General features: G+C 42.1%; 1 protein-coding gene across 1 annotated transcript; it reads left to right on the plus strand.

Moving 5' to 3' along the window:
* The first annotated feature begins 17,879 nt into the window (after positions 1-17,879).
* On the plus strand, positions 17,880-19,089 carry LOC147426796 (fasciclin-like arabinogalactan protein 8). Its single transcript, XM_086498436.1, has one exon. The coding sequence runs from the start codon at positions 18,270-18,272 to the stop codon at positions 19,068-19,070; it is 801 nt and encodes a 266-aa protein (XP_086354562.1). The 5' UTR covers positions 17,880-18,269; the 3' UTR covers positions 19,071-19,089.
* Positions 19,090-19,508: the final 419 nt, after the last annotated feature.

Raw genomic sequence — 19,508 nt, forward strand, 5'->3', positions numbered from 1 at the left:
CTGGCATAAAATGTGTCAGGTATGTTCATAGTGGAATATATCATAGTGGTAATTGTGTAACAAATTTGTGGGTGGACTTTAATATCATTGATGTGCGTGTTTTGTAGTTTATTTTACCAGTGGCCATTGAGGGATGTTTATCTCTTGACGTCCGTAAACACAATCTACAAACTTGCGAAGTTGATGCAATGGATCTCACAAAAGGAGATCAACGTAGACTCCATACCATTCACCAAACTAAATGTTGTGGAGGTTGTGTGCATGTTTGAGAAACACTTTTCTACTACCATGCTAACCATTCAGGTGCATCTTCTTGTTCACATAGTTGATGAGGTGGAAATAGCTGGCACAGTACATTCCAGATGGATGTTCTTTTTAGAACATTTCATGAAAACTCTCAAGGGATATGTGCGTCAGAAGGCACGTTCGGAGGGTAGCATGGCAGAAAATTGGCTGGTATCAGAGTCCCTAGTGTACATTGGAGAGTGGCTAGACGGATTTGATAAAGCCCGGGACACGCTATGGCGAACCATAGATGATGAGCGCATATCTAGGATTGTCATGTGCAATCTCGATGTTGAGAAGAAGATGATGGGAGATCTAGAGGCTAAAATCAACCGATTTTGCATGCTTCAAAATCCAGTGATGCAAAAGTGGATTTCACAATATGAGGATACAAAGCAAGAGCGACAAAGTGCACGAATTGAGTGGAGATGGGGAAGACGACCACCGATGCACTATCCGACGGGGTTGGAGAGCCTAGCAACATTAATGAGCTTAAGATGGTTGCACAACCAATTGAAAAGCGCACAACAGTGCGGTGAAGAAGTGACTGAGTAGGAGTGGTAGTACTCTCGGGGTTGCGTGACCAAGGTAAGTTGCAATGTACAACTAGTGACTTTCTAGATGTTTGAACGGCCAGTCATAATCTTTGTTGGTTGTAGTATAATTCATACACAGCAACATGGTGTAAAGGTCAACATTTTAGGGTGGAACGGATCGACAAAAAGCATTTTAATCAAGATTGTGCAATCATGGCAAAATTTGAACAATCTAGTCCGACGATGGTCCTCTGATGCAGATCTTGTGGTGGCGGAACTCACTTACTTCGGCATGCTACAAGATATTTTGAGGATCGATTATAGAGGATTTTTTGTCGAATTGTTCGATGTGCAATGGTTCAAGATAATCATGGAGGGTCGCAACGCTACTGTGCGTAGAGGAGAGTCAGGTTTTCTTGAGGTGGATTCAACTAAGAAATGGACTGACCTACGAGACACTTTCGTACTACCCAAGCATTGTGAACAAGTATGTAAATAGTTAACATCCAATTTTAGAAGTTATGTGCTTGGAAGCTCTCATGTAAGTTATGTGGCTCTGGCAGGTGATATTTCATCCTACAAAGTCTGCATCAAACTAGTGGTACGTCATAGAGATAGCCCCTCGTAGTGCACGGATGTATGAAGGCTACCATGTGCCAATCACAGCGGCATCAATGGAGGAGATCGGAGAAGATGCTCATTCAGAAGTCGTTGAGGTGGTGCCAGATGAGCATCAAGCTGCTACTCTCTATGGGGTGCATGCAGAGGACCTAGAAAATGAAACGGAGGACATCTGTTTAAACAGAGAGCTCTATATAGATATAGGAAGTTATGCTGAGCTTTGCGAGGATGAGAGAGAGACCTCTTAAAGCCATAAATATTGTATTTGAATAATTTAGCTCCGTTTTATAATGTATATTGTATTCACGTGGCTTTTTGTCCATTTCAGTCTATATGCATCATTGTGTCATTGTGTTTAATGGTCATTGCGTCATTGTATTTAATGGTCTTTGAATCCACTCCAGGTACGTATGCTCTAGGTATGTTCTCACAAGCAGGGACAACGAGCATTGCGCTCCGAGTGGGATGGAGACTGAAGCTGCAATCGCAAAGCTGGTCTGCTCAATATAGATGCTGCTCGTCCCACCGCTAGATCTAGTTGATCTGGTGAAAGAGACACTAAGAAGCACTACTACTGCTTCTCAGTATCTCTTTCACCCGATCAATTAGATTTAGTGGTGGGGCAAGTAAATTCTATGAGCAGACCTTCGCGATGCAGCTTCATTCTCCATCTCACGGGAGCGCAGTGCTTTTACAAATTCATAGAAATTCAACGAAATCTCTCTACATAGGAATCCCTCCCCCTTTATGACTCCTCTCTCTCTCTCTCTCTCTAACTTGTCCATGTTTTCTTCTCCATTCATTCAATATTAAGTTTAAATGTTCGTGTATTTAATGCAGGTATGGATGATGAGCAGTTTCTTTCTTCTTTGTCACCCAAGCAGAGACATTGGTACGTGGAGTGTCATCGCTCTGGTGCACCATCACGCGTTCCTACTCCTTTAGCATCTCCCTCTATTTTGGAGCATTCAGCGCGCTCCGAAGCTTCGGTGTCGATGAGACGATCTTCACACTCGTCTAGGCACCGGCACTCTAGTGGTTACGGTGGTGGTTGTTGTGGGGATGCCGCCGTCGATGCCTCGACACTGCCTCGTGTTTGACGAGGCTCTTTACCCTCCCCTTCTTTTCCCACCCCCACACCAGCCACGGCATCACCATCTACACCAGGTTTTATGCGGCTGACGATCGTTCCTAGCGGCTACACACCACTAGCTACTCCTCCAGGAGTCACTCTAGTCAACACTCCTCGCTTCGGGGTCCAGACTCCAGTGGAGACACCTGACGTCCGTACCCTCGTCGTCGACACGCCGCTAGAGACCCCTGTTGGGACACCCAGGTTCACGCGTCACCGGCGAGAGGGCTTGCCTTACTCCGTCGACTTCAATGGCGGCATCATCTTGGATGATGAGGCAAGAAGGTGATCTCGCGCATGCGCGGTCTTTGCGCTTAGGTGTTTAGACACTACATACTAAACACCTGGAGTGGAGTATCAAGTGATTTAAAAGACAGAGTCATCAGCTTCCCATTCCAACACGGGATGACCGCTTCAATGAAGACCTGATGAAGGTTCTAATGCGCAAATACTGCAAACACAAGCGTTCCGAAGTGCAAAAAGCAACTAAGCATGGGTGGAACAGACTAGATTTGCTGGCCAAAGAAGATTGGAAGAATGCAAAGAAAGTAGCGGGCGAGAATCCCGACAAGTGGAAGCAACAAAAGGAGGCAGCCAAAGTGTGAATAGAGGCAGAGAGCTCGCACCACTTGGGAAGCGGCGGGTGGGCATCATTTGAGGCCGATTTTGTAAGTGTTTTTGCATTGGTCTTTAGGTTTGATAGTTTAGGGTTTAGGGGTTTTCAAATTCTAACATAAATGGATTCTTTGTATGTTTTGACAGTGGTCGATCAGGACATGACCCCACACCATACGAGCATGAGTACACAGGCAGGAAGGGCTTAAACGCCCTGATGGACATTCTGAGTTCTCGCGGCGGCATGGTTAGTATTAGGGTTTACTCTTTTCTATTTGCTGTATTATTTTATAGATTATATGTTTATACTTACAGAAAGCTGTCTTATTGTTTTCTTTTTGCAGAATCCGACAGATACGCCGCTTGGGCGCGATGAGACGTCTGATTAGACGACGTCAGTCTAACCGTATCTAGATAGCATTAGTTTCCTTTGGTCATAGCATATGTATCATGAGATGACGTTTATGCGTCTTTTTGAAAACCATGTATACTTTTTCAATAATGACAATGGTATTGTAACTATTACATTTACAAAGTTTAACAATCAAGTGATTTTGCCTATGATGTGTACAATTGTCATTGATTTACTTTCATCAATTTACTTTTGTCAGTTTTGTATCTTTATTATGCAAACAATACTATGGATGATGGTGTTAATGGTTATATTGTCTTGTGGGTGACTTCTTTGGGTCTATATCTAAGCTTGCATTTTCTTTCAAACGTGAATCTAGGCTTATCTTGGATTCATTTAGGTTTACTCAATTATTGAAACATTCAATATGGTTGATGTACCTTGCCACCCCAAAAAAAAATTCTCTCGGGCATTGCTATGATCGTCGCTATATAAGGCTCTGCAGCGTTGCTATAAACGTCGCTATATAAGGCTCTGCAACGTTGCTATAAACGTCGCTATATAGGGACGGTTGTAGCGATGCATATAGCAACCGTTATAGCGACGTCCATAGCGACATTCTCATATCGACGTTGTTCGCGACGGTCTTAGCGACGTCGGGGAGTATAAAAACCCAATGTATTTTCGTCGCTACCAGCGTCATAAGTGCACACAACCTCTTGTAGTGTTTGCTTAGAAGGCTACCCGTCATTCCATGCATGCCCATTCACTCAGTTTTTGTTGAGTACCCTCCCCTCATACACCCCTTTGTGGCCGCAATTAGCTCTTCCATCCTTCACTCAGTTGTGCCCTTGCTTGCGATTATTATCCCTTGGTGGTGCATTTAGTATCCCATCGCACTTATTTTCTAAGTTGCATTATATGTTATATGAAAAATGTATAATACGTCATATACGGGTATATTTTACTTGATCTCATATTATACGGACGTATTATACGGTGCCACGTCAGCAAAAATGGACAACCGGTTTTTTTCCTAGTTTTTCGAATGAAAGAAACTTCGATCGAAAAATACTTTGGACAAAGTATTTTTCGATCAAAAAACAAAGTATATATAGCGGCAGCGCGCCTTGTTGAGACTAGCATTCATCACAAAAGGTATTCCATGTCAATAACAGACTAAAAAAATGAAAATTTTTATAATTAAAAAATTAGTAAAATTTAAAATAGCTTTAAAATCTTTTGATTAAAGTCAATTTAATGTTTTTAAGCTCAAATTATGTAAGCTTTGTATGTTGTTAGAGCTCAAACTCTCACTCGTACAAGGTGTTTATTTCTTAGGAGTCACTTGCTACGTGCTTAGTTTATGGACATGTGAAAGTGAATTAATGATATAATTTAGAGATTTTCATTGTGTGCAGAGTGTACTCTCACTTGAGGTTATCAGCCTACAAAATATAATAGAATAGAGGTCAGTTTATTTAGGTGGGTTCGATTTGGACACGCAAGATAGAAATTTTTTTGTCCTGTGTAGAGCCATCACACTATGCTCTCACTGGATCGGAATCAATATCTAGGAATCTCATGTCCAAATACATTGATATTACATTATATGTATTTGGATTGCTACGTTTATCATACTGTGTGATTGTATATGTGCAACAACTGCAGATAGAAAAGCTTTCAAGAATCTACCGTGGAGTGTGAGAACTTCATGTTCGCACTTCAGATAGATATGGCAATTGTCAAGGTTTGCAATTAATCCTCATGTTCCAATGAGAATCAATTGCAAGATTTGATCAATATTATCGATTATCGTAATGTGTGAAAGTCGTAAGCTTGCACTTTAGATAAATCGATATAGTGCAACATGATGATGAGTTTTGTTTGTATTGTTTCAAATAAGTGACTAAGATTATCGATTATCGATTATCGTAATGTGTGAAATCCAAAAGCTTGCACTTTAGATGAATCGATACAGTGCAATGTGAGCATTGTGACTGAAATGTTTTGTTTGAAGTGATGAAGTTATTTCGCGCATGAAAATATAATTTGATTGACATGAGTTTATTGAAGAATGATAAGATAGACTATCATTGTTTATTGTTAATTGATAATGTAGCACAACACTAATTGATAATGTGGACAGATTTTGATCACTATATTGATCGATAGAGCATTGCTTGTGTAGTTAGTTGCTTAGAATTAATTTTAACCTCTAAATTGACAAGTTTAAATTTATCTGTCAGCATGGTGAAAGGACATGAGTGGAGTTACATCCATGAGCTGCATGCCAAAAAGAATACATCTCGATTGGAATGCAAGACCTGCGGCCATGAGTTTAGTGGTAATGCAACCAGAATCAAAGAGCATTTGTTTAAAGTCCCTGGTAATGTGTCCAAGTGTACGACTCCGCCAAGAGATATTCATTCTAGATTGCCAAAGTAGCAGAGCCAAATTCTTGCAGCTAAAAAGAAAAGTGCTAATGCCAAACAAGTTGCAATAGATGTTAAAATGTCTGTTTTCAATGAGAGGACAGAGCATGTGCCTACGGAAGCAAATGATTACACTCCCCAATCAACTCCTTTTCATGGACATGCTTCAACGTCAGCAGCAGCAAAGCCTAGCTCAACTAAAGTTCGCAAAGCATCATCCAATGGCCAAACATTGTAAGAAGCGATAGATAAGCAATGGTTTCTTGAGTTGCACTTGAAATAGACGCAAGATTTTGTGGTGTGCGATATACCATTCAATGCTATGTGCAATCCCATATTTCAAGATGTTATAACAAGCACAGCCAAAAAAGGGTTTGTGCTTCCTGATTATAATAAGATGCACACAGAGTATCTAGATAAATTGAAAGACAGTATTGAAGCCATCCTCAAGCGCACGGTGGTGGACTTTGTTTCTCCATATGGTTGCACCATAGCGTTGGATGGATGGACCAACTGTCAGAAGAATCCACTCATCAATGTAATGCTTATCAACCCTAGAGGGTCTATGTTCGTAGAATCCATTGACACCTCTTTAAAATAGAAGACCAATTATTATCTAGCAAGGATATATGAGCACGCCATAGCAAAGGCAGGTGGGCCAAAGAATGTGACTACAATTGTCATAGATAATGCATCCAATTACAAGGTTGCGGGAGGTCTATCCAAGTTAAGTACCCAGAGATTACTTGGGTGCCATATGCCGGGCATACTCTTAATTTTATATCAAAAGACATTGGTAAAATGGCCACCATAAAACAAACGCTACTGGATTCAAATCATGTGGTGAAATTTATTAGAGAGCATCAATTTCCGTATACTCTTTTTTGAATAAAAGCACCCAACTAAATTTTGCAGATATTTTGTGCGACAAGGTTTGCAACTGCATACTATGTTCTTGCCACCTTGAAAGAAGTGAAGCCTGCTTTGATTGAAACGATACCCGATAGACTATGGGATGCTTAGCTCAACAAGTATCCTTGCTACCAAGAGGCAGCTATAAGATGTGCACAGCTTGTGAACTCGCAAGTTTTTTTGGCGCAATGTAGAGAGAATTGTCACCCTGGCCAAACCATTTGTAGATCTTTTGCAAATAGTCGACAAAGACTCTTTCATCTTTGGTCGAGTTTATTGGTATATGTCAGAGGCATTATGCAAAGTAAGAGATCATGTTGGCTTTAGTGCAAAGGACAAAGCTTCCATAATCACAGCTACCAACAAGCTGCATACGTCGTTGCATGGTGTTTCATTTGTATTGGATCCCAAATTTCAAATTCACCAACAATTGGCCAATAAAGAAGTCATGAGTGACTTCAGAAAAGTGTGCTCTCAACTATTGGGACAAGAGGATGGGAAAATTGCTTTTCATCAATAGCAAGTTGATTATGCTAATAGAACTGGCATGTTCCAGGATCCATGGCATATAGATGCCATTGCACACATAAGTGCACCTCTATGCTGATTCTCAATAGTTGCTGGCACACAAAGTGGCTTGGACATAGCTTCCTGCATTCCTTAAGGCTGAGAGGCTCGCCTTGCAACCTGGACTCGTCCTCTTTGATTCATGCAATAGCTTTGAGGTCTTTCTCTTGGCCATAACGCTCTCTCTCTTTTGTATAGATGGCATGTGCTTCAGTGTGGTTAAGTTCTTCTTCCATATCTATCAATCAAGCAAATATGTCATCATTAGAAAGACTTTTTGTGAAGTTAACAAGTTATCACTTCAAATCTTCAAAGAAAAAGAGAGGATAACTTAATAGTGCTGCAAGAAAGAGACATAATCTTTATCGCCATGTCGCTGGAAAGAGACAAGATAACTTGATCAATTATATAATTTACAAGCACAACCAAAGAGCACAATAATCAAATCATCACTTTATCATCAGTTGGTCGTAGATTAGAAATCATTACAATGTCATAGCCCACTCTATGGGCACCGTTTAGACAGAGAGAAAGATCAAAAGCGTTAGGTCGGGTTGAGGGATTGTTTTGCTTGCCACTCTCAAGGTGGGTAAGTGTATTGCTTTAAAAAACCCATTTGGTGCTTTGTTGTGCTTGCTGACGAAAGTGCTTGAGGTGCTTGTCGTTCTTAATGACTAAGGTGCTTGAGGTGCTTGTCGTGCTTGCTAACTAAGGTGCTTGAGATGCTTGTCGTGCTTAATGACTAAGGTGCTTGAGGTGCTTGTTGTGCTTGCTAACTAAGATGCTTGAGCTGCTTGTCGTGCTTTGTAGGACGCGTGTCTAACCTCACTATCCTATCTTACTGCAGTTTTAGCAAGAACCACGATTAAATTGTCAATCCATGGGATGAAGCTGACTCGACTAGTGCATAGAGGCTACAAGAGGTTGTCAATCTCTCAGAAAAAAACTAACAACTCGCATCTAACTCAAGCAACACTCCAGTGACTGAAATCACCAAAAGCCAATCGCTCATCAACAAACAAATCACATCCATTACAGCATTAAATGACATCCAAACGTAACAAAACTTCTAGAAAAAGTTTATAAGATCTAAGCACACATGCTTATGGTCTCAAAACCCACTTTAGGTCAAATGCCAAAATCACGATTATTAACAGTAGTGGATTTTTGACCTAGTCGTTTTTGACCCAGAATGCACCTAAATGCTTAGCAATGAAGCCCCAATACCCCGCCTTTGCTTAGTTTTTTTTTTGAAGTGTGAATTCCTACTTATGATGAAATTAGGCCGCGGGTCGACGACGCCAAAAGCTACGAAATACTGTGAATGCTTTATGTCAATGCATAGAGCTCTTACCCGCGGTTGCAATGACAACCAGGGAGGGAGTAGAAAGCGCGAGAAGGAGAGAAGTGAACGTCGTTAGCTCATGCTGTGTATTTCATTATCCAAAACTTACAAATAACTTACAAAAATTGGCTTTTATACCTTAGCCAAGGTTTTTGGTGGTCAAAACTAATAATTTGGGAGCTCCAACTAAAGATAGGTAATGACAGGCTGATACAATCTAAAAGCTGTAGCCCCGGCTCATCAATTACAAGGTTTATCCAAAAAATAGGAGTTACAATATTCTCGATTTATCAAAAATAATAAGTGGTTTACAATGAGAGCTCCAAAAAATGGTATTCGTGGTATCCGTGTTAGCTTGCTGCTAACATTTCCCCCCTCCTCGCCTGTGTCGTCCCTTGACACAACTTTATGGGCTGAAGTAGTCTTCGGGTTGACGGCTGGCGAGGTGGTATTTATGCGCATTTAGTGCCTTTTGGTATCTGAGCTTCCTCTCTTTATCTGGCACTTGCAAGAACTGCATGGTGACTTTGTTTTTTAGCTCGCTGCTCCACTACTGAGTAGCTTACAACGCGTGATGTCAGGTTGCTGATCACTGGCCCAAATATTTTTGTTTGCCAAGTGAAAAACCCTATGTAGAACGCTTCCTCCGAAAGCCAGCATATTGTGAGAAGGTAAAAACTACGCATCTGGCGTAGAAGCCATAGAGGACTTCTTTGGAAGGTTGACCACTAAGATCGTAGCATAATCCTTTATTACCCTCCAAGAATGACATCCAAGGGGCACCTGCTTGCTCTGCCTCATGGAATACTTTGATGCAAGTAAGCAGCATTCGGGAGATTTTGTATAACATTACACATGATAAATCTGGTAGACTTCTAAAGGACATGGCACTCGTTAGGGTTTTCACCATGTACTCTTTCATCGGTGATCCATTTGTTGGAGTAGGCAATCTGGGGTAATTCAGCCAAGTTGGCCGCTTCTTTACTAGTGCCTCGTGTTCTTGCCAAGTCCTTACTCTTGGTACAGGACACAAAGTAGGATCCTTCTGCAGAGACACAGATGCTCTAGTGAACAAAATCAAGTACCTTGGATTCTTGTTCAACCAACTCAGCCTCCACTTCGGGTGGTCTTGGTCTGCACCCTCAACTTGCATGTCGGTGTAAAGCCTTTCTTTAACTTGTAGCAGCTCCACTTTAATCAGAGGATAGGGCAGGGAGGACTGTTGGTGCCATTGCGCATTGATTTGATTGGGAGTGAGTTGTGTAACATTGACGGAGTGAAGAACTCTCAGCTTCCAATCCATTGCTACCTTCCACTGCTCATCTACCTCTTGGGCAATTTTTTCCTTCAGTGCATCTTCCTCAACCTTTGAGAGTTGGACCATTGGCACTGAGTCTGTTTCGGTAATGTGTACTTGAAACTCCTCCTCGCCACTTGTCTCTTCAGTTGGATGTGTCTCCATCTCAATGAAAGTAACTAAGGGGATGTCTATCTGTGGTTGCTCGGAAGTGCCTGCCTCTTCTTGGGTTCTAGTTGTCCCTCTCTCAATAGCTGGTTCACTCTTTTAAGTACTATTATTTCTTTCAGCATCTTGTCTTCTCTTTGAACCCGCATCAAAGCCAGGTCTTTGCACTGAGAGTGCTCCAATTTAAGCTCCAGCTCAAGGTCTTTATTCTTCTCCTCTAATGCCTTGTAGACCTCGTTTGTGCCTTTGATTGAGGCCACTGTGGGATTTTCTCTGATTTGCCGCAGGAAAATTGCCTGATCATTTATTCTTTGCTCTAAGTACTGTAGGGAGGCATTGGCTACATCCAACTGAACCTGAATCTACTGAACTGACAGGGTTGTAGTTAGAAGTTCATTTGTGACTTCTGTCAGTTGTTCATCATTTGCTTTGCATGCATCTGACAATTTTGTAAGCAAATCACCAAGCTCCTCCATTTATTTCTGTTGTTTATCTCTTGCAAGCTTACGTTGTTCAACTTTCGCTTTCAACTCCTGCACTTGCCTTTGTAGATCGATGATGATGTTTAGTCGGTCTTCTAACTTCCCTTGGAGTGCGTCAATCACCATTTCTAATTCTTTGGCCTTGTGTTGCGGCTAAGTGCTGTTGAGCGAAGTCATTCAATCATGTCTTGCATTTGCTTAGCATACTCATTAACTTGCAAGATCACTTCGTCATTTGATTGCCAATCTTTGTTTCGTGCCAGCTGACTTGATGTTTCTATAGATTCTTGTGTGTCCTTTGGCGGCGTCATGGCGGCCGGTTGCTGTGTTGAGGTAGAGGGTGTTTCCTCAGCCTCCTGTTCTCTTGGTTCTTCAAACTTTGTGTTGTCCTCTGGTTCAGGACTTGTTGCCCTTTCCGGCCATGGCTCTTGCTCTTTGTGGTGTTCCTTTTGCTAGTCTTGTGTAGATTCAGCTGCCTGTTGTGCCGGTTCAGCTGCTTCTTGTTGTTCAGGCTCTGTCTCTTTTGTTGGTTCAATGGCTGTGGTTCTAACTACTGGTGATGGTGGTGGCCTTGTCATGGGGTGATCATGTTGTTCAAAAATTGTTGAAGAAGGGCAGGGAGACACTCACCCTGATCGTGTTGTGCTACTCCTTGAACAGTTGTTTTCTCTGCTTGCTTTTGTTGTTCTGCCACCTCTTTTGCTTTTCTCGCCGTTTCTTGGGCTTCCTTCAGCTTCAAGGCTTCTGCTTCTTGATACATCTTTTCCAAGGATTCTGTGGGATCTTTAGCCTGCTTCCTGGTATGATTCTTTGTTCTTGGTCCTTTCAGCTCAATGGGTACCCACTTTCCTAGGTTCTTGCCTTGTGCTTCGCAGCGGCTGCGTTCGTAAGATTGGTTCTCTCTTTCAAATCTGGCTTGCTTTTGTACAGGTTCCTCCTGGTGTGCTTCCACGGCTTTTCTCTTCATTTCTTCCCATCGTGCTCTTTTTTCCTCGTTATCTGAGCTTTCACTACTGTGTCATTCTGGCGAGCTCTTAGCCGACTCTTCATCAGACTTATATGATCTCTTGGAAGATCTTATAGCTCAAGGAGAAGGTTGTGCTGACACTATCCAAGTGTTCTGATTTGGGACAGGCGACAAGTTGTCGGTCATGCCAATAGCATGGTACGCAATCCTGGTCAGAACCTTTGGTGCACCCAGATAGATATGTGATTTTTCCTTCTTTCTTTGTCCCTTTCAATGTGGACAAAACATATTGAGCATGGTCAGTTGGTTGCCTGGTGGTTGATTTGAGGACTTGCGTAAAGGTTGTGGCAACCGCATGATTTGGTGTCATGTACCTCGACGGCCTCTTAGCAAGGAAGTGGAAGTGCTGGTGGTACAACCTTGCGGGCTCTTCCACCTGTTTGTGAATGAGGTCGGCAAATGTGGCCGCGGCGGTTTCCTTGGTGAAAGTTCCGGCCGTCTTTCTATCTCTTGCATTGTCATTCCTTCTATTGGCAGTCTGAGTGCCTCTGCCACTATATCCTTGGTAATCACTACTTCAACCTTATTCCCTTGTGGGTTAGAGATCTGAGCGGTTCCATCTTCTTTGATCATGGACAAAAGCTCATAAGGCTTTTAGAAGTCCACTCCACATGGCTCTTGTTCATAGAAATCTTTGAGTCCTAGACTACGGTTGGCTTCTTTGGTATCGGTCTTTCCAGCGGCATCATACACTTCTTTGGGTAGAAGTTGCAGCCCTACCTGATGTCCTTTCTTGCTCTTGAATCTGTCGTGAACACTGTGGTGTTATGCTTCTTCAAGATGTTCCCTTGAAAGATAGGTCGCTTTGGAATTCTTGACTGAATCGGGGTCCATGAATCGGGGTCCAGTTAGTAATTGGGGTCCAGTTAGTATGCTGGTAGCTCTTGCAACTTTTCTTTTTGGTTGAGCTTCTTCTTGGCCTTCTCTGCTGCTTGCATGGCTCCTGTTGAGGGAATAGAGTGTCAAAGTTAGTAAATTTGGCAGACTTTCTCTAAAATGTCCCTCAGTCTAAAATGCTGACAAATTGAGTCCAATTTGCTTCAACTCAATTTTTGAACATGCATAGATGCATAAAAACATGTAAGGAACAACATTATAAAATCCAAACAAAAAATTGCAACAAAAGTAAATAATTGCGATTATTTACAGCTGAGTAATTTTTTCAACTTTTTGCAAATTTGACATTACAGGCTTGAAGTATATACCAAATAGATACTCTGAGTGGAACATGGGCTCATTTGGATGCATAGGGTGAAAATGGTGCCAGATTTAGGCTTTAGGTCTCTGAAACGGTAGATGTAAAGAGATTTTGAGATTCTGAGCTCCAAATTTGTTCAAACTTGGCTAGTGGGCTTAAGACATCATGTACTTTGGATGTATCGTGGCAAAATTGCAAATTTCTCCCATTTTGGCCAAAAAGTAAATAATCGATATTATTAACTTTTCTACCAAAATAAACATTTTTTGGTACAACTTGGTTCTAGGCATTGTATAGACCTTGTGTATGGGATATGGGGTGATTTGGATCAAAAATGTGGCTTGTAACTCAGAATTGGCTTGCAAATACTTCTTTGCATTTTGACCGTTTTCCAAGTTATATGTGATCATTTTGGCTCATACTTGAATTTTGACATGTGTTAGGTGTGTACAAGTGATAAGTGATGTGATGATGCAACTTTCAATCAAAATTAGTGCAAAAGTAAATAATCGCAATTATTTTCAGTAGTCACATTTCTCTTGCAAAACTTAAAAATTTTGACCTAAACACATTTTATACACCTAAAACGAGTCTTAAATTGAATTTGGTAAGGTTTGGTCTGGCCGGCATCACTTTGTGCTTTGTGGACTCTGAAATCTCTGTTTTTTATGACTACACTGTCTGTTGAGTTGGTCAGTCACTTTTGAGGCTTTGGACTTGTCCATAACATAGTCGTGAAGCAACTAATCCAATTTTGGTCCATTTGGAGTCAGTTTGACCCCGTATGTCGAATTTGATGCTTTGTAGCCTTTGAGCCGTTTTTTGCTTTTGGAGGGCTTTTCTTGATTGATTTCATGAAACCAATCATATACATTGTGTATAGACCTCGTAAGTAAGCTATCTGTGGAGTCAGAACCCAATTCTGGCATCTGCCAAAAACCTAGCTTTTCTACTTGGGACCCCCTCGACCTTTGCCGAATGGTCAATTGTTGCTATAGAAGTGTTCTAATATGTTGGGGCATGCTACAGTTCAAGTATCATCCGATTTGATTGAACTGACAGGCCGCTATGGTCGATTTTTGGTCGTAGGTCTTCGTGCACTACTCGGATTTAGGGTTTTTCATAGGGGTTTAGACTATCTAGCGGCAATACAAAATGGATTATTGATGAGTAAAGAACTTACCTCTCATGTCTCGTGTGAAATGGCGCTGAAAACGAGCAACTGTGGACTCCGGAAAGTACGCACGAAAGAGGTCGAAAATCTCTCTCTCCAAAGGCAACAAGTGGAAATGAGGCGATTTTAACCTACCTTGGGTATCTATACTCGGCCTTCCCGAACCAATTTTTTCCAGATTCCCCTGTTAGTCCTACTAAGCCGTGATATCTATGTTAGACTCAAAAAATTTCCTAATCGGATTCCTGTAGCTCATTCTGCAAGAATTCTGCAAAAGTAGGTCTAGCCGCCTAATTTAGGCTTCCCGCTTCCATCTTCCGATTTGATTGAAATTTTTTGTGCTTGTCCGCCTTGTCTTTCTGATCATCACCGTGTCTTCAATTTTTTCATCTGAGCTCCCTTGTTATTTATTATTAATTTTAACATGTTTATTGCAAAAATCAAAGAAAATAACAAAATGCGCTAAAAAAGCAAAGTGAAAATCCAATAAGTAAGAAAATCCATTGAAAAAAACAGCTTTATTGTTTTTTTTTGGATTTTCCCATTTTTAATTCTCAGTATCGAGAAAAATGATTAAAAATAATAAAAAAGGACTATTTTTTAATGGTTTTATGATAGTATATACACTATTTACAATCATCGGGGAGATATTATCCGTTAAATTTTCCCCGTTGATAATATGTAAGAGAATTATTATGTAATTTTGCAAAAAATCACACGTTAACATCAAACTTGTTTCCTCCCTCTTCAAACATTACCCTTAATTAGTCAGTACCCTTGCACCACTCCTAGATGGCGCAGTCCAGGACGACTGTATGCATGGGTTAACAATCGTATCTATGCATAGCCGTGGTTGGCTCTACCATGCTTTGAAGATCAATGCAATTCAAACCATTATGTTGTGGAAGAGGTGGGTCTTGAGTGATTAAATCAAGGGTTTCTGATGTCAAGGCTTGCTGTTGTTGTCTTCCAAAGAGCAAATCTTGTAGCTTGTGTGCTCTTTGCTTGATTGTACCATCAAAATGCTTTAGCACGCTGATTTCTTGAGCTGTTGGTAGCACTTTTGACTGTTGTCGAGCTTTTACTCGCCATTGATACCTTTGTTTGTCTCGGTCAGAAAGGAGTGGTTGAGGTTTCTGAGACTTAACTCCATTGCTTGATTGGTTCTGCAGTTTGCGGAGAGGGTAAGTGCTCCTTTTTCTTCCAAATCCATTTTGCGTTAGGTTCCCTTCTCATAGATGTGTGTCTCTGTGTTTTGACTCTCGGCACCGTCTTTGGTTTTGTCAATGATGTTTTGGGTACCCAAATTTGAATCGGCTTGTCCTTAAGCTGTGCTTTCGGTACCCAAATTTGCCCGACTCCTTGCATGCTACCTGTAGCATGTGCTTGTCGAGAGGATGGAGAAGATTGATTACTTCATGGTTTTCTTTGCTAATAATTGTTTTTCCATTCTTCCTTGCTTGGTGCAATTGACACAATGAGTTGCCCGCCTTTAGGTGATAGCTTGAGTTTATTTGTATCACAATCTGGTACTTCTTTGTATATCCACATCCAAGGAATTCCAAGTATCATCGTCTCATTCATGTGTTCATCTGGTAAACATACAAACTAATGAGGACATGAACATCCCCCGGGGGATTCACTGTGTTTTTTCGTACGGTACCACGTGAGTGTACAATAGGGGGGGTTTTGGATTTTGTACATAAGAGTATACAATAGGGGTAGCCCCTCATTATTTCATACTCATACCGTACACATAAGGGAGGGGGGGGGGGGAGGGTGGTTATATTGGGGCTACATTCAACTACCTGAGCCACCTTAAAAACATTAGTAAGCCTCTCTCTCTCTCTCTCTCTCTCTCTCTCTCTCTCTCTCTCTCTCTCTCTCTCTGTGTGTGTGTGTGCATCGATGAATAATTTCATGGGGTGGGGAAAGTAAGGGAAAACTTGAAATTTTCTCGTTTTTTTGGTCAAAATTAGAAGCTTTTGTCGGTAATTACACTAAAACTTATGAAAATTTCCTCGTTTTCTTAAAGCCAAGCTCAAACCCCTCTAATTTGTCAAAATTCCCAAAGTACATATGTATCTATTTTGGTCGGATTGATCAAACTTTTCTAATTATTTCTTTTTGACAATTGAGATGCATTTTTTAGTGGTTAGCATGTAATTTGTCACATATTACCTCACAAAAGAGGCGACTATGTCCACAAAGATAACACATAAGTGTAGTCATCAACAAAATGTCAATCATCTATCTTGCCACACATTGGCTAGAGAGAGAGAGAGAGAGAGAGAGAGAGAGAGAGAGAGAGAGAGAAGAAGAAGAAGAAGAAGACAATTTTAACGTCGTAGGAAACTATCCCAAGATACCTTAAAGATCTAGCCGACGAGGAGAGTTGAACTCAAGACCTGTTATGAGAGAGAGAGAGAGAGAGAGAGAGAGAGAGAGAGAGAGAGAGAGAGAGAGAGAGAGGGATGGAGAATGTTAAAGCTGGTATTTATTATGTTGGTTCAAATGTAGAAATGACACATCGTGAGAACATAGATTTTCACTCTATATTTGTTTCACCCCCTTTCATGGCAACATGATGGTGTTCAAGCATCGTCTACTTACACTATTTGAACATAGGGGATGCACGAGTTTGATCTTTTCTATCACCGCCATTTGAATATGGGTCCAGCACAAGATTATTCCAAGCATCTCTCAAGTGCACTATGTGAACATAGAGAAGGTCGAAGTCACCTCTAGCCCTTCTATCACCGTCGTTTGAATATGGGGCCAGCACAAGATTAATCCAAGCATCTCTCAAGTGCACAATGTGAACATAGAGAAGGTTGAAGTCACCTCTAGCCCTCTTCTTTCATTGCATCGTGTGAATCCAGTCTACGTCTAGAAATATTCATGCAACAAATTTTTTTTCCCAACTTTTTAGCATTTCCAAATGTTGGTCCTTTGTTGCAGACAATGAAGAGGCTTTGTACGACATAAGAAGATTTCGAAACTTTCTCATGTAGGAAAACGGAGTTCTTCTCAATGTTTTTCATACAATGCATAACATCATGAGCTTTTGCTCGAGAGGCACCACATACCTAGCTAGGTATGCGGCACCTCCCTCACAAAAGCTCATGATGTTGAGGTAAGTCACAATGTGGGAAATATTGTAAGAATTTGTCCAAAACTTCTTGTGCGAGTAGGTAGTACCTAAGGTTGGTAGCAGGAGGGATCTCAACAACAAACCAATAAATTGTGAAGTGGAGCCAGTAGGTGTACAAGTAGCGAGCATTATTTACACACACACACACACACACACACACACACACACACACACACACACACACACACACACACACACACACACACACACAGTGCCACAAGCTGCTATTGGGCGGTTAGCGAAGTGGGCACTAGGGTAGAGGGGCCGGTAGTGGACAACCTAAGAGATGGGAGTGCCTGCAGGGGCTGTGACTCACCATTTCTAGCAATGAAGGATGCAAACGACAGCTAAAGAGCTACGTAACCTTGAGCTGAGAATAGAGCATCACCGACGAAGCACATATGACATGCACACGAAAAAGATGATCTACGTGTAACAAAAAATGGTATCAGTGGGTCATCGATGTTGTTAAGAAGACTCGAATGTGGGCTGTCAGTGGGCTCGGGGTGGGAAAGGTCACTTAGGAGTTTAATATTACAATGTATAAGCTTGAAGCTTGGAGGTGAGGGAAATTTGAAATGCAGGGGACAGTGAGGAGTTCAAGCTGTTTCGCCAAACGGGGGTGGGTATGGGCAGGATGCAGAGACCGTGCGGCTGCTAGGTTTTCGACCCCGAGAGAGAGAGAGAGAGAGAGAGAGAGAGAGAAGCCGATGCAATGTGTAGCAGAGAGGAGCTAAGGGACCCGTGATGGGCAGAATAGGGCCCAGCCCGTGAGGGCGCCGCTGGAGCAGAGAGGTGGTGCGACAGTGGTGGCAGAGCACTGCTGGGGCTGGAGCTGGAGCTTATGAGAGCAGGGCAGCCCCTCGTCCAGGGGGAGGTCAGCAAATCACACAAGCTGCACACAGAGAGAGAGAGAGAGAGAGAGAGAGAGAGAGAGAGAGAGAGAGAGAGAGCTAGCATCCTAGCACCATGAAGTTCGCCCTACTCCTCTGTGTGCTCTATGCCGCCAGAGCCAAAAACAACATCACAGACATCCTTGCTTCTCACCCGAGCCACTCCACCCTCAGCAGGATCTGCAAGGAAACAGGGGTCACGGCCGCCATCTTCTCCAGGAGTACCATCACTGTTTTTGTCCCGCCCTCCTCGGTTCTTGACCCCATTGTCCAGCAGTACTCCTCCGACTCCAACACTGTGTATGATGTTGTAAGCTTCCATGTCCTGCACGACTACTTCGACACTGCCAAGTTCAAGGCCATCACCAAGGGCACTACATTGAGTACCACTCTCTATCAGACCACTGGCCAAGCGGCTGGCCAGGATGGCTTTGTCAACATCGCTGTGAAAGGCAACACTATTCATATTGCCCGCACAAATGGTGGCATGTCCATTGTTGTCCAGAATGAGCTCTACAAGGCCCCCTATAACATCAGCGTTTTCAGCATCAGCAGCGTCCTTATCCCTAATGGAATTAGCGCACAAGGTCCTGCCGCCGCTTCTCTTGTCAATTTCACCGAGATCTTGATCCAGGTATCTGTTGCAACCCATCTGTGCATGCTTGATGTTTGGTATGTGGGTGTAATGTGGAAGGACTTGTGCATGCAAAAATGTTTCACACACCAGCATTTTGGATGTGATGTGATATTTTGCATTTGCCTGCAAGCATCGGGGTTTACGAGGAATGGCAGGTTAGCATTTGATATGATCTTTTACATTGTCGGCCTTTTGGGTAAAAGATTTATGCACCTTTTATGGATGTGTTTGGATGTTTAAGGCTTTATGGATATTAGCATTGCATAGGTGTCGAACGAGGTGCGGATGTCTGTCCCCCACGAAATGCATGCTCTCATGTCATGTGGGAAGATGGCATGCATGTATGTATGGATGTACATATATGTATGTGAATGTCGATAAAAGGCATGCTTATGATGGTATGCATCATTTAGCTAGAGCATCAGTGCTCCTTCAAACCTTGCCTGTGTTGTGCCATATTAGTCCATTCTTCTCCATGATAGTTGTTAGAGCTATAACTTGTTTTAACCTTGATGCTTCTCATTCGTTTTTCTGCGAAATCACGCCAAGAACTACAACACTTTCTTGAGTCTCATCAAAGCTACGGGCATGGATTCACTCCTTTTGAAGCATGATACTCCACAACCATTCTTAATCAGTACGATTGAAGTATTGATTATTAGTGGGGACGTAGGAAAA

Source organism: Adiantum capillus-veneris, chromosome 24 (genome assembly GCF_014529385.1).
Source record: "Adiantum capillus-veneris isolate H3 chromosome 24, ASM1452938v2, whole genome shotgun sequence".
Classification (NCBI taxonomy): Eukaryota; Viridiplantae; Streptophyta; class Polypodiopsida; order Polypodiales; family Pteridaceae; genus Adiantum; species Adiantum capillus-veneris.

Excerpts from the sequence above, each read along its gene's own strand:
- LOC147426796 (XM_086498436.1), top strand. The coding sequence starts at position 18,270 with ATGAAGTTCGCCCTACTCCTCTGTGTGCTCTATGCCGCCAGAGCCAAA.